This window comes from Toxorhynchites rutilus, chromosome 3, assembly GCF_029784135.1.
Source record: "Toxorhynchites rutilus septentrionalis strain SRP chromosome 3, ASM2978413v1, whole genome shotgun sequence".
Classification (NCBI taxonomy): Eukaryota; Metazoa; Arthropoda; class Insecta; order Diptera; family Culicidae; genus Toxorhynchites; species Toxorhynchites rutilus.
This window is the reverse complement of record NC_073746.1, coordinates 20,526,867-20,541,957: the sequence shown is the minus strand read 5'-3', so window position 1 is coordinate 20,541,957 and position 15,091 is coordinate 20,526,867. Positions and strand designations below refer to the sequence as shown.

Sequence of the window (15,091 nt, the reverse complement as noted above, 5' to 3'; positions counted from 1 at the left end):
CTGCGAAGGTGTTGCAGATACCTCATTTCTTCATAAAACGATAATCTTTCGGAAGAACGTAAAAATAATTATTGTATATCAAAAAACAACATCAACATCATTGAAAATCACAAGACGAAAAGAAAATAGCAGCGAATGAGATTTTTGGTATAGCCAATCATCTTCCCACCTCCACAGATCCAACAGTAAACTAATATTTTGAAAAGGAGAATTGTAATAAACTCCTAGTTGAAGTAATGTTTCTATTGAAGGACATAATAGTTGAATCAGGAAAAGATGATTATGAATCTAATGGTAGTTATGAAGAAGAAGAAGAAGAAGATTGTTTTTTTATTAACTGTATTGCATTAATTTGTAATCTAAAAATATGTTTTATATTTATAGCAGAATTTGGTTGATTCGAGGGGTAGTCCATAAACTACGTGATCTTTTTCAACGCCCAGTGAGTTTGCTCGTATTGTGCCCGTTTTTCCTTCAGTGCACGGCTCAAACGCATCAATTGTTGTCGGTAGAGGTCCCCCGTAATAGTTTCATTCGGTTTTAGCAGCTCATAGTACACCACACCCAGCTGGTCCCACCAAATAGACAGACAGACAGACCTTCTGGCCGTGAATATGGCCGGGGTATCCATACGTTGCCCGACGTTTAGGGTTGTCTTAATGGATCCACTTTTTATCACCAGTAATTCATACAGCACCCAATGTTTTTGCCTTTTAACGATCGGATAGGGTTTGCTGAGCTACTCCAAGTTTATCTGCAAGTTCTTGTTGCGTTTGTGACGGATCTTGATCGAGTAAAGCCTCCAATTCTTCATCTTCAAGTCAGTGGTCCGGAACGTTCTTCGTCTTCTAAGTCAAAATTACCACTTTTTAACCGGGCAAACCACGTTTGCTCAGTTGGAGTATGGTCACCATAAACTTCCACCAAAATGCGATGACTTTCCGCAGCTTTTTTCTTCATATTGAAGTAATGAAGTAACACTCCCCGCAAAAACACTCTCGTTGGTACGAAATTCGACATATTCGAAGTGACAAAAAACTATGTGGCTTACGCTTCAACTTTTTGACATATACTGCGAAAGACGCGCAATGAAAGTAACTTTCCAACGAATGTCTGGAAATTTGAATCGCTGGAATAATAATCAAGTTACGCCATCTGTTGTAAAACCGAAGAAACTTACCGGTACAACTAATATATAAGATCGGTATTTTAATTTCAGTGCTCTAGACAGCGAGCAATCAGCAGTACACGTTAATGCTTAGAAATAATTTGACAATCTACCCAAACTCCTTAGGGAAAAGTTCGCGCATTGCTATCAAATATTTGTATCAAAGAGTTTTACCATTAAATACCTTTAATGTTTGTTCTCGCCGGCAATAATTTCGTAGTTCTATGTTATAATGCGGTCGTGTTTTGGATATCACCCTTCTTTAATTTGAATTGCAGCCCGCGAAACCATGATTAACACGTGTTTGTGGCCCCTACGAAAAAAAGGATGAGTACCGCTGGCATAGACTTGTTGGAAGCTTTTCGAGTTGTTTGGTTTGTTTGTTGTATATTTTCAGAGAATTATTTTGTTTTAGTTTGCGTCCCTGATATTTTTCTTTGGGAAACTTTACCGAAACGCTTATATACAGGGTGGCGCATAGGTCACGCAACCGATTTGCACAAAAAAAATCGTATAAAAAAATCCCCTTTATTCCGCGCGGCGAATGAGATGAGATGGCTCAAGTCACTACATTCCTGCAGGCGAATGGCGTGACTATAGTTTGTCACTAGGTGGGATTTGAAGTCGTGTCCTCATATGTTATCGACGCGGGTATCAAAAAGATGTTGAAAAGTAATGTAGCTTCCTCAATGAAGCGAGGAACTTTGCTATCTCACGTCACTCGCCGCGTAGAATAAGGCGGAATGTCTCACGATACAAAGGGGCGACCGAAGGCGACTGTGTGAGATTTTTTACCTTGGGGCTGATTCTGATGCGCGAATGAGAAGTGACAGATCGGAAAAATTGTCTCACTCAATTTCCGAAGGCTATGGACTATGGTGAGATTTTTACCTTGAATGAACTCTCATGAACACTCACTCAATTCTCGTGGGCGATTGCAGTGGAAAAACATGCCATTTTGTGACTTTTGAAGTCGTATCCTCTTTTGTTATCGACTAGTACGAACAATGGAAGCCAAAAAATGAGTGCGATTTGCGTCTCCATTTATGATAGAATTATATATTTCAGGTTACATGTGACAAATCGGAAGCAGTTTCAGGAGTTGATAAGGAGGATGGAGGAAAATCCTATTGTGACTAGGAACCTCAAATTTTCTGAGATATAAAAAATGTCGAAGTCCACTTTTGCAGCCTAATTTTATTATCCTTATATTATTCTACTTTTATCGTTTTTTTCTCTGGAACTGCAGCTTCAAAGATGTAGGAATAATTACCCGACTCATATCAATATCACTTGTTGATTTTGGCCGAACAATGTACTCCTTACCCGAAGGCATGGGAACGTGAGCCCATTGTACCCATCCTTTGCTTCCGGATCGTAATACACCCCTAAAAATGAATGAATTTGATTATAATAAAGAAGTTGCTTCCTATTATCATAATTCTTACTTATTAGCCTCGGTGAACGGTAAGCCCTTTTTGCTGGTACTGCTCTGACCCTGTGGGTCCGGCGAGGTTTTGCGTTTTTTGGACATCTGCTGCAAGTCTCGTTCCTGGCGTTCCTCACGTGATATCGCTTTGAAATCGGTGCTCAGGTTGAATATAGGTCGAGCCCATTCGGATATCAATTTTCCAGCGCGCTATCGGTTTAGTTTGGATTCTCGAGGGTGCTTGTAGAGGTACATCCAGGCCTTTTCAATTCCTGGCTATTTGAGATAGGACTTTTCAATACAAGGAAACTGAAATCCAAACATTACTTAATGGTAGTCTAAACACTGCAATCTCTCCGACAATCTTACATCGAAAAGAAGTTCCAGAATAGATTCTCGAATCTGCAAACAAGGCAACGATTTGTTCGGTAACGGAGCTTATTAATCCGTCAAAACGTTTAGTACGTTATGCTCGATGAAGGCAGGCTGAAGATCCTTCGTGATCAGCTGGGACATGGCAAACTTGAGATGGTAATTTTCTTGTCTGCTGGCTTATTCTCTTTGTTGAGTTGGCGATCTTCTTCAGCTGCATGTCATCATCCATCCAAAAGGCGAAACTGCTCATTATCTATGGATAAAATTTAGCTTTTGGAATTTTATTAAATGCGATAATAAGTATATCTTACCTGCATGGCTTTTATGTAAGGAGACTATAAAATTAAAAACCTTTTCACCAAACTTTTAGCGTAAATATTACGGAATAAGCACCAGACACTAAATCAAAACACGGATACAAAATCAAAACAATTGAAATAACATACAATCATATTAATGCAAAGGGACTATGCAAAAACAGATTTGCAAATATATTTTTTTTATCTTCTTATCCCAGTGATATTATTTTTCATCAATTATAATAAGAGGAAAAAATTTATAAAGATGAACGAAATTATTCCCTGTACATATTTGTAACAAGGAATGAAAATTTTTAAAATCAAAAAAATATATATTCATAAAACACATTGAATACATAGAGCCTTTGCAAAAACACAAGCTTTGGCATATATTTCAATGAACACTGCACCATTTGTCATTCATTGGGCATTTTACTCCGAAATGAACCTCTCACGTAAGGGCAATCGCCTTCGGCGATACGGTGACCTAAGTCATGTGACTGTAATGAGATGGAGTAATATTTGTACAATTCAGATGCTGTCCAAGTGCAGATCGTTTGGACGCTGCTCTAACAGACTAATGTTAGTAAAGTTAGCTTTGATTTTTCGCCCCATATTTTCAGTACCAAATGAGAGACGAAAAAGCATTCTCGTTGAACTTCCGAGATAGAGATTTTCCACATCTCTTTCTCTCTGAAAAAGAATTTTCGGTGAAAAGGAAGAGACGAAAATATCAACAATACACGGTTCATCGAAAACTAGATTGATTGACTGAATATTTATCGCGCAGCCGAGCGAGATTCGATCTCTGGTTCAAGTATTTGGTATGCTATTACTAATGACAAGAATATACATCTTCTGCAGCCGCTATAACGCGGTACAAAATTTAAATGTAAGTTTACAATAGTTGGCCCTAATTGATACGAGAAACGCAATTCAGCATACCGTTTCCTTTCTCCAAAAACACAAATCAGACTTTCAAAAATTACGAAAAGCTACTTAAGTAGTTAAAAATCGTATATGTTTAATCAACTTCTTCCATGTGTGAGGCATCCTCGGTGTCATCCTCTAGTGGAGAGCATCTTCACCAGTAGTTGCGGCTGGAGTATCATCTGTGCTCATAGCTTCGTCCTTATCGATTCCAAGACCCAGCTCGACCATTAGATAGATGCGAGATGCGTGCACACCTGGCTCATGCAGTGAGAATCCAGACGATAACAGCGCAGTTCGGACAGTAGAATTACAAGATCTTTGACAGCTCTATAATTTTTATCGGCTCATTGTCTATGGATAAAATTCAGCTTTTAAATTTATTTAAATGCGATGATAAATATATCTTACCTTGATGGCTTTTATGTGAGGCGACTATAAAATTAATGTTCACTACAATGATATAAAGAAAAGACAACCTTCCACCAAACTTTTAGCGTAATTATTACGGAATTAGCACCGGACACTAAGTCAAAACACGAATGCGGAGTAAAACACGGATACGAAATCAAAACAATTGAAATAACATACACTAATATTAAAGCAAAGAGACTATGCAAAAACAGATTTGAAAATATATATTTTTTTTATCTTCTTATCCCAGTGATATTATTTTTCATCAATAATAATAAGAAGAAAACATTTATAAAGATCAACGAAATTATTCCCTGTACATATTTGTAACAAGGAATGAATATTTTTAAAATCAAAAAAATATATATTCATAAAACACATTGAGCCTTTGGAAAAAACACAAGCTTGACATATATTTCAATGAACACTGCACCATTTGTCATTCATTGGGTATTTTACTCCGAAATAAACCTCTCACGTCAGGACAATCGCCTTCTGCGATACGGTGACTTGGGTCATGTGACTTTGAGGAGTTCATCGCAGTCACATTACATTCGCGCAGGAGAATCAGTCTCCTGTGAGTCTCATGGCTCCTCGCTCAGAAGCGCTCGTCGCCAAATAATTCGCTCCGTTGTCCGCGTCAGGATTAACGCATCAAATCTGTGACCGACGCGTAATAGGTAATAGCCTCACCGACCGAGAGCCCATTATGGTAGGCACAGAATTATCTTCTCCTTGAAATTATCGCTATTGATATGATGTGCCCTACAATTTATGGGATTATTTCGGAACAATCAACCTATCTACTATATCTTCAAATAACTTTACATTTATTGGCGTTTTGCGTTTTTAAATATTCTCATTTTTTGCAATGCTTTCATATTCACAGTGGAAAATATTTTAACCGTTTTTTTATAATTATATCGATTTCTGCTCTCACTAATCTAGTGTAATTAAAATAGAAGGAAAAAACATTTGCTCAAACCGAGCATATATTCAAATATTATTTGCATGACGTGAATGAGATTTGTGTCTCTCTCTCTTTATATGTTTCTACATTTTGTATAGTAGCATTATTATATATTTTCCAGCTAGAAAAAAAAAACAATATTTTTTCTGTCTTCAACCGACCAAGCACACCTTCCTTACAGGAAGATGAACTCGCGCTAGAGTAGCATTCATTCTCTTGCTCGCTTAGAAATTAGATAAAATGTCTGAGTTGATTGAATTATATCATCCAGTCAACCTATTACAATTATTTTAGGGTTTCGCGTTAGTTCCATCGAGGAGTTCATAAGGTCTTAATGTATATTGACGTGTTATTTTAAATAAACGAACTTAACGAATGAAATGAAGAATAATATTTGACCCTCTAACATTATACAGCGCATTTGCCATTAATTAAACTCTCAGTAAATTGCATCTTTTAGATTTGCTCAGTTGTACATGTTTCTATTATTATTATTATTACTTACCTACTTTTCGCTGAAAGTGATACTATTGATAAAACTATTCGTACCTAGAGTGAAAAAGTTAATTTAAAAAAAATATTACGGTAAAATGGGTTGCTGTTCAAACAAAAAAAAAAGATTTTTTCTTACAAGCAATAAATACAACGTTATGCGCAACAACAGATAATGGAGTTTACTTGATTTCTTTTACTCTCCCTCCAATTTCCTGTCGACGTATTATTGTGTATATTCATTTCTGAACTTAATACTTTTTCAATGTATGTTACGACGTGTGTCGCAACGCGCGCTTTCCTGCTGCTCCTTTCTAGCTCTGGTTGCTATCCAGCTTTTCCACTTTGTACCTATTGTAGAGCATATATGGCGTCCGGCTGATGTCATTGTTCTGCTTGACCACCGTCACGTTCTTCACCAGATCGAACCGGTTGCCCATCAGCCACTCGTTACACTGCACCCGCTGGCTATCACTCACGTTGCGATCGAGCCAACGCTTGATGAAACTGTCGAAACGCCTATGCATCGAGCGAGTCACCGTTTGATGGGTCTGGAGGGAGAAATATTTGCAAAAATACGAGGTTATTTTTGGTTAATTCTTCTAGATGCTATAAACACAACAGGTGCACTAAATTACGATTATCGATTCAATCCACAACTATTTCATTTAAATGGATCCAAAACAATTTTGCTTTATAACTTTATGTTTTCACGGATTGAACCATGTTTTGTGGTTTGGATTAGGATTGGGCGATTTCGGATCGATTCTTAGAAGATCGATCTTTTCCATTCCGATTTCCGATTTTTTTAATCGATCTTTTGTATTCGAGAAAATCGAGAAAATCGATTTTTTTACTTTAGATCTTTTCGATCTTTTTGTAGATTTGTTTTTCAGTATACATCGATTTTTTTTATCTCACCAAAGGTCACCTAACATTTTTTTAAACATAATGCCATCATTTGGATAACTTCTTCTAAGATTTACTTCTGTACAAATGCTGACAGAGACAGAACTAGCAGCAGCTACTGAGAGAATGAACTGTGAGCGGATGCGCATAGGATCCTGAACCTGATGTTGACGTCAATTATAGGCGAAAGGTTGTTTTCTAGATCTGGCGCCAAAATCAAGAATCGGTTTCGACTAAATGACAGATGTATGGCGCGATTGGCTTTTATGGGATCATTGTCAGTTGAGTTCTGGGCGGTTGTTAAATTTCTAATAATACTTTTTCAATTAATTTATCAAATAAAATGACTTCCTGACGGCACAAGATGAATGCCCTGTGGCTGTGGCTTTCATGCTGAGAAACAAAACAAAATGCTTTTGATATTTCAATAGCAATATGAAATTTGTTATCCCTGTTCAAAGAAACGACAGCATTCATATAGAATAAGCAGATAAATCGACAAAAAGCTTTGGATTTTTCAAAAATCGATTCAACAAAGATCGATTCTTTGGTACCGATTTAATCAGTGGATCGATCCCTACGCCATTTGGGAGAATCGATTCGATAAGATCGATCTTTTTATAAAGATCGCCCAATCCTAGTTTGGATTCATTCATTCCCTTCGGTGGATTGTTATCTTTGTTTTGAGTAAACCATGCCTCCAGTGGTCGATTCAGTTCTTGTCCTTGTTCTTGAACGATTTGCTTTCGGATACAAATTCAGGTTTTGCAGAGAAAAAAGAACGAATGAGCTATTTTTGTACGAGGTCTTTTTTACGATTAATTGCAATAAACTCATGTCTTGTTTTATTGATGTCAAAGAATTGATTCATTCTTCACGAAAGTGCTCTTGAAAATTCAAGAAAGTGAACATAATGTATGCTTTTTGTCGATGATTATTTGTCAATATCTTGATTTAATTCTAAGGAGCTTATTCCAAAAGATTTCAGTTCGAATGCCTTTTTATAGTATGAGATCTTTTTACTATTGCGTAACAGAACGTTTTATCTGGAAATCTTTTTCGACTCGAAATTCTAATGGATTAAACTTCTTGCATATTTAAGATTGGATGATTCCTTATCAGTAGAGACCTCATCATTAGCACCTATTCCGCGATATTCATTGAGCGACTTTCCCACTAGATTTGAAACGAAATATAGAGGCGAATGAACTGCAAAGTTTAAAGCCTCTTAAAAACAAAGAAAGAAGAAGAAGAAACGAAAAATTGGCAGGAAAGGATTATCAACCGGCCTGATTCTACGCGGCGTGTGGTGTGAGGTGACAATTGTCACGTATGTCACGCGATCCCACCAGGCGTATGCCGTGAGAAATCTCACTTGAATGAACTCTCACCGTATTCCCGCTCCCAAATCTACGTGACGATTGTCACATGAATTGGGATTTCTAGGTGACAATCATCGATATGATTTGAGGTGTCGACAGCGCATGAAAACTTATCAAAAATGGAAAGTAAGCATCATTTCTGGTCGTAAATAACCCAATAGTATTGGTATTGTATATATTCCATTTTTATTTAATTTTCACAATACGTGTGACGAATTGCGAGCAGTTTGTATTTCTTGTGAAAGCGGTAGTGAGTATCTCTCGATCGGGCGAATGAGCACTCCGGAAATCTTTCCATTATATGAAATGAATTTATTATTTCTACAATATATTTATTACATGGGTGTTATGTTTAATCTATCTAGTAGCGAGCCATCAACACCGAACTACATATCCATTCCAGAAGCCGTGGTAAACATCGAAGCCGGAGCCGGAGCAACAATTAAACAGTGAGTACGCAGGAAGCAGCAGCAATTACGATCAAAACAAACGAAAGCGTTAAACTCTGTATGATGCTAACAACCGTTTCCGTCTGCTTGTTGGACGAACTAAATCCTAAACAAATGGTCTGATCTCTCTGAGCGAAATAAATAAAATTCTGGGATGCCAGGTGTTTTTTTCTCCCATTTATGCGATGAAAATCTGAAATATCTGTAAATATGTACTAGCGTCTGCAAAACTGGCCAGTTTCGTTTATCATTTGAAACCAATAATGTTGTGTTACTATTTTAAACAGCCTAAAGCAGGAATAAAAGGTTGTGACAAAAGTTAAATGTTTGCAAATTCTTAGACATATGTGCGAATGCAGCATCTCTGATCTGATTTGGCAACCAGCAGAATGAATACCTTGTCACTTGCTGTTCATCCTCTCACATACATAAAATGAACCCCTCACGGCATCCGATACGACTGTAGGAATAGAGTGAGGAAAGTTGCGTGATGGTGATGTGACAATTGTCATCTCACCTCACACGCCGCGTAGAATCAGGCCGAACATGTTTGGACCGAAATTAAAGTCACAAAGGCTCGAGTTTACATTCGAATGCTTCCTTGTATTTTCCATGAATATGCTAATTGATGGATTTTCTCCGTTCCCGATCAATTTTCTTATAAACATATTTCACTTCTCCGCAGAGCATTCAGGTATCCGGAAATCATAAATGGGGATTGGTTGATCTTTCCGGCTGACTGTGTTCTTAATTTCAACATAATCAACCGTAACCGAAATGAGATAGTCGAATCGTAGAGGGAGATAGCGACTAAACGACCGACTGACTGTTGAGTCATGTTGACGGAGAAACAAACTTACAAATCAATCAAAACGTTAGGAGTTAGATAATCCCCAGAAGTAGATAGAACTTTACAAGATAGCTTTTGACGTCACCCACAGAGAGCTGAATCTGGAAATGAATTGAGTGATAACAATCCAGTTCCCTTAGAGTTCAAAAACGGCATCATTATTGTAATTTGGAAAAAGAAGCAATTAAACCATGCAAGCTTTCCAGCCGATCACTCGGCTAAGCGTCAATTTGAAATTAGTCAAGGGCCGAGGAGGATTATGTGGTCGGTGTTCAATCAAACCGGGCTAAGTAACAACATAAAAAAATTCAGTTAATATTAGCAAACAATAAAGATTTTCTCACTCTAACGTTTGCATTTAAAAAAAATGTACAAAATTGCCGATCTTTCACACGTACTGACGAAACTACCAATGCAGCATCAATCATAGTAACCCATAAGTTAGCAGAAAAAATTTGACAGCTCTATCAGTCGAACTCTAACCATGATGGCGAAAACAGTGAAGCTACTACGTTCAGAAGTGTGCGCGTTCAAAGAACGGTGCCCCGCCGCGTCTAAAACGGACATCGTGCGGCACTTTGTGGACGCCGGATACGCCCGTTCCGGCATCTACAACATCTTGGCACTATTGGACAACAATCAGAACATCGAAAGATAGCCCGGTTCCGGAAGACCGACGACCCTGAGCGACATGAAGCTCATCGGCATCGGCTGAATAAGATGGTCAAGTCGATTTAGCCGGTGAATCGCGACGACGAGACCTATCTCACCCTGAATGGCAACGACTGGCAGGGCACTTCCTATTTTACTTCCCCACGAAGAGAGTGAGCTCCGAAGTGAAGTTTATTTCACACACCAAGTTCTCCAGGATAGTGCTGCTGTGGCTGACAATCAGCGAGTGGCTGACAATCAGCGGGTGTCAAAACCGCTTTTTCGCTCCGGACTGGCCGCGAACGGGGAAATTTAGAGTACGAAGTACCTGCTGGAAGTGGCGTCGTTCATCAAGAAATACAATAAGGGCCCACTACTTAGAGGAGATGGAGCGGCTGAAAATCGATTTGGTACCCAAATCGACGAACTCGCCCAACGTCCCCCAGATGCATCCCATCGAGAATTGCTGGGCAAACCTGAAGCGTAAGATCTACTCCAACAATTTTTCGCGAAAACTGAGAAGGAATTGATAAATAGAACTCAAAAACATGGTCCGGTTAATTGTCGGAAGGCCGCTCGCGAGAGCGTAGAATTCTTTTTTTTTACTCCATGAGTCAACATTGCATCCCATGAGTCATCGATTAATAATCGATTTCTGTAGAAAGTATTCGATTAATCGATTAATCGAACGATTATCGAGGATGACTAGTAGCGACCTAGAACCTGAAGCATCCCTCCATAATTATTCCGAGTACAGGTTAATTAATGTGTCTCTTGGAAATAACTAAAACCTTCAAACTGGGGTTTTGGGGGAAGAATAGTGACATATCTTGTCAGCTTATTGACTGAAAGTTGTCCTCTATGCGACTCTCAGAATTAGAACGAATAAATATGTCAAGATATTGGAATACAACAGAGGCATTCTTATAATCACCGGTGCATACCGATATCCCAGGGAACGAGAAAGCCGAGAGATTTGCTAATGAAGGGCGGAGAGGTTCCAGTACCAGGAAAGGTATACCTGGATCTGGAGGTGCATATTCGAAGATCGAAACTTCTGGCACACCGAATTGACTGGCGGTAAGGATACGCAGCTTCGGAAAACAAAGATAACAACCACCAAATAGAAGATAGACAGGTACGTACAGAGAATACTGTCTCGTCTCCGTATAAGAATTACGTGACAGTGCGGAATCATTTATTTTCGTTACAAAAAATGTTGTGATCCAAATATGTATTTTGAATGTGTGAATTGAACGAATAACCGGGCATATAAATTTGAGCATGCCAGCGGAACAGCTAGTTGCTCATAATATGAATAGTTGAATAATCTGCTAACACTCACCTCTTTCGCTCGTATCAGCGATTTGCGTTTATAGAAGATATGATCCTTGTTCAAAACGTAGCAAATCTTGTAATTGTTCACATTCAATCTGAATTGCTCTCGATCGTCCACATAATAGTTCTGATCTCCATTACTGCTTGGTAGCCTCTCAGGAGGAGCCTTTGCCTTATTGTTCCAAACGTTGGTACTGCTGCTGTTGTTAATGATGCCGCCGCCGCCAGCTCCTCCTTCTTCGCCAACAATCTTTTTATTGTTGTTATTGTTATTGGATCCAACGACCTCGGCTATGGTAGAAACGGAATTGTTGGTTTTCTGCCCAATGTTCGTCGTCGTAGTCGTTCCCGCACAGGCGAGCGGAGACTGGACGTCACGGGTACTGCCCGGCGTACCAGCATCCGATACCGAGCCGTCCACACCTTCCGTCTTTGTTGCCACAGGCAGACTGGACAGCTCCGTCGCCGGTGGTTGATTCGCTACTTTACACCGGCGTAAATTACGCTGCAAAAATAGAGCCTTGCGTGGTGTGCTGCCGTAACTCTGTGGGATGTTTGTAAATAAAGAAAAAAAATATGATTAGCTGAGTTGTAACATATATCAGTTGTAAAAAGGTAGAAATACATCAAGATGTCGAAAAAGATATATCATGCAAGAATAATTCCGCATAACCTTCGAGATCATGCCAAATACCAAAAAAAAGAAACTAACGTAAAATGCTACTGAAAGCAAAATATGTACAAGCTCGTACTTCACTACTGAAAGAAAAATACAACGTTTGTTCTTACAAACTGATCTTTTTTTATCGCATTTTTGCATTGTTCTGAGAAATGTTGTTGGTACATTATGCTTTTGTTTTCTGTACTTGAGATTATTTTCATCAGTACCAGGTCAAACTTAAAACTACTTCGTAAGACATATGTTTGATTAATTTTATATGGCTATTATTAGATATACGAAATACATTCAAATGCGCCTAATTTATATGAAAAATTTCAACGAACGAAATCAAAACATTTGGGAGAATTTAACATTGAAAAAAGAGAAAAAAGACATTAATATCTTAGTTCTCCACTCAACTGATTTTTCCTTGTGAAAAAAAACAAAACAAAACCATTCGTTCATTATGAAGTTGAGTAGAGATCATAAAATAATAAACTTTGAAAAAAAACAAGGACAAATACATTTGTTACTCTAGAGAAAGTCCAACACAGACAAAATTACTAATCCCACTGTACACCATTATCAGCATAAAACAAGTAAAATATACGTAATATTTGAATCGTTCGATATTTTTAAATGATAAGAGCATAAGAAGTAATAAAATCTAGACAAATACCTACTCATGATTTTTCGTGTGGGTGTTCTCTTCTGCGCCAAAAAAATGCAGCGCTTCCTCTCTTTGTATCTTTCTGTCACTTATAATCGTTTTCAAACTCGGTAACAAGACAAATATTAACAAAACTGTGGGTTGCCAGTACGAGAGAAAAAAAGGTTTATGTATGAAACACGTAGTTTTTTACTGCACTTCAAGTTGGCGTTGCCATCTTTATTAGCCTTTTAAAACATTTGCTCTAATGTATATAATGGTTATAATTACAAGCGGCGCCTCTCCAAGAATATATGGTTTAAGGGAAGGTGTAGTAGTAACGTTTATTCATTTATCGTGTTTCTTTTTCCTGACACTTACTATTGTACATCTACATAGAAAGATTCTTTTTTGATGAGGGGGTAAGGGCAGCAAAAAACAATCTTCCTAAAATTAAGACATTGACCGATTTACCCAAAAAATGTAATTCTAGATGCTCTTTTGTGATGAAAAGAGATCCAGTTGTCACGAAGAATACAACTATTTACAATAACATTCTGGAATTCGAAATTTGGCATTTTAAAGACGTTGAAAGTATTCCGATCTAATATTGATTGCTGTCTGTTTTTCGCATAATTTGAATGCTTTTATTTTCTCGTTCAAAAAACCGTCTGTGTCCATTACACATCTATTACTTTCCTACCAAATTTCCTTCTCATGAATGATCTTTATATTGAACTCAAAACCCCAATGCAAATCGAACTAGACCCACATGATGTAATGGTATGATTTCCATGAAAATTAACATAATGACTGCGAGCACTAGGTCCGCTACCTAAACACGAACATAACGTATCATGCAATTAACATTCTCATTGTTTATTCCCTGAACCTACTTAGCACAACATTCAGCCTATACAGTTTTGTCGGACCGATTATTTTTCCGCCGATAAGCTCTCCTCCTTCTTCGCAATTTTTTGATCCCTACAAAAATATACATTGGTTCCACCTCTTCGCTACTTTTTTCAAATGTAATATCCCCTTGAATGCTTGGCTCATTGAAACAAGCTTAACTCCTCCCCTAACACTAGAAACAACCCACCAATTGGCAAATAAAAAAAAATGATATTTACAACATGCGCTTCCTTTGCCAAGTCCACAGTTAACATTCAATGGTATCAGCGTAAAAGATCTGATGGTGTTAAACAGCGACAGGGCGCTGCTCTCGACAGAATCGCCCGATGTCCGACGTCGCTTTGTCACTAATATGATTAATGATTGGTGGTTCAATTTGCAAGCGTGTTTCTTTTTACAAAACAACGCTTTTCTCATTGTATTTATCCTATGTCGAATGTTTCTCGCCTACTTTATAGAACTTATTTTTCTTTCTCTTGTGTGTTTCTTATTGTTACTATCGTTTCTCTAATTTATTCGTGAGTGTGTTTCTCATTCAATCATTCATTCTTGTTTGACCTGGCACGGAGAGAAAAGATCGATGTGAAGAGAAAGCTCAAATTAGTGAATTATGTTCTGAATACTCGAAAAGATACGACCCTCTTAGGGGTGCGAGGAGATAATAGCAGAAAGAAAATTCAAATTTCAAGAGGAAAATAACAAAACAAAATCTGCTTAGAAAATACTGCGATATCAATCAAAATAAACATAACCTTTTCACATAAACAAAAGGAAAATAAACCAAACAAAGAAAGAGTGGTGAAAATGATGCTGCTATTTACAGAAGTCAAAATATCGTCTCATATCTTACGGTGCGCCACTTCAATGCAGTGTGCACAAACAAATCAACATCGGAAGGAATTACAACACTTGGCCCACAATACTCACCATATTATCGTCCAGCTTCTCCGTCTTAATTTCCATATTTGGGTGAGATCCGCCAATTGTACTGGCTCCACTTTCGCTGCCGGTTCCGGTAGCTGCGGGATTCGATAACCGGTCAACATAGTTGCTGTAGTTTTGTGCGTTGTTAAAACTTTGCGCTGTATCTTCGGACTCGGTGTCCAGGAGTTCGATGGTAACCCGGCAATCCATTTTATACTGTTCGAAACAAAATACATGTTTGGTGAAAAAGTTTGGAATCATTGAAATCTCCGAGCACAATACTTAC

General features: G+C 38.0%; 1 protein-coding gene and 1 pseudogene across 6 annotated transcripts in view; both read right to left on the bottom strand.

Moving 5' to 3' along the window:
- Nucleotides 1-2,377: 2,377 nt before the first annotated feature.
- On the bottom strand, nt 2,378-3,289 carry LOC129772939 (protein IWS1 homolog; annotated as a pseudogene).
- Nucleotides 3,290-5,428: 2,139 nt separating this feature from the next.
- The window catches only part of LOC129775880 (paired amphipathic helix protein Sin3a), a 40,170-nt gene continuing 30,507 nt past the window's right edge, over nt 5,429-15,091 (bottom strand). For 5 of the 6 annotated variants that reach the window (XM_055781054.1, XM_055781058.1, XM_055781055.1 and 2 more), the window contains exons 9-11: nt 14,809-15,021; nt 11,664-12,200; nt 5,429-6,628 (exon numbers count right to left, since the gene is read on the bottom strand). In XM_055781054.1, the coding sequence (XP_055637029.1) occupies nt 6,392-6,628; nt 11,664-12,200; nt 14,809-15,021 (987 nt within the window). In that variant the 3' untranslated portion in view covers nt 5,429-6,391. Of the gene's footprint in view, nt 6,629-11,663; nt 12,201-12,888; nt 14,440-14,808; nt 15,022-15,091 lie in introns of those variants that run through there. The other variant, XM_055781059.1, reaches the window with a different exon arrangement.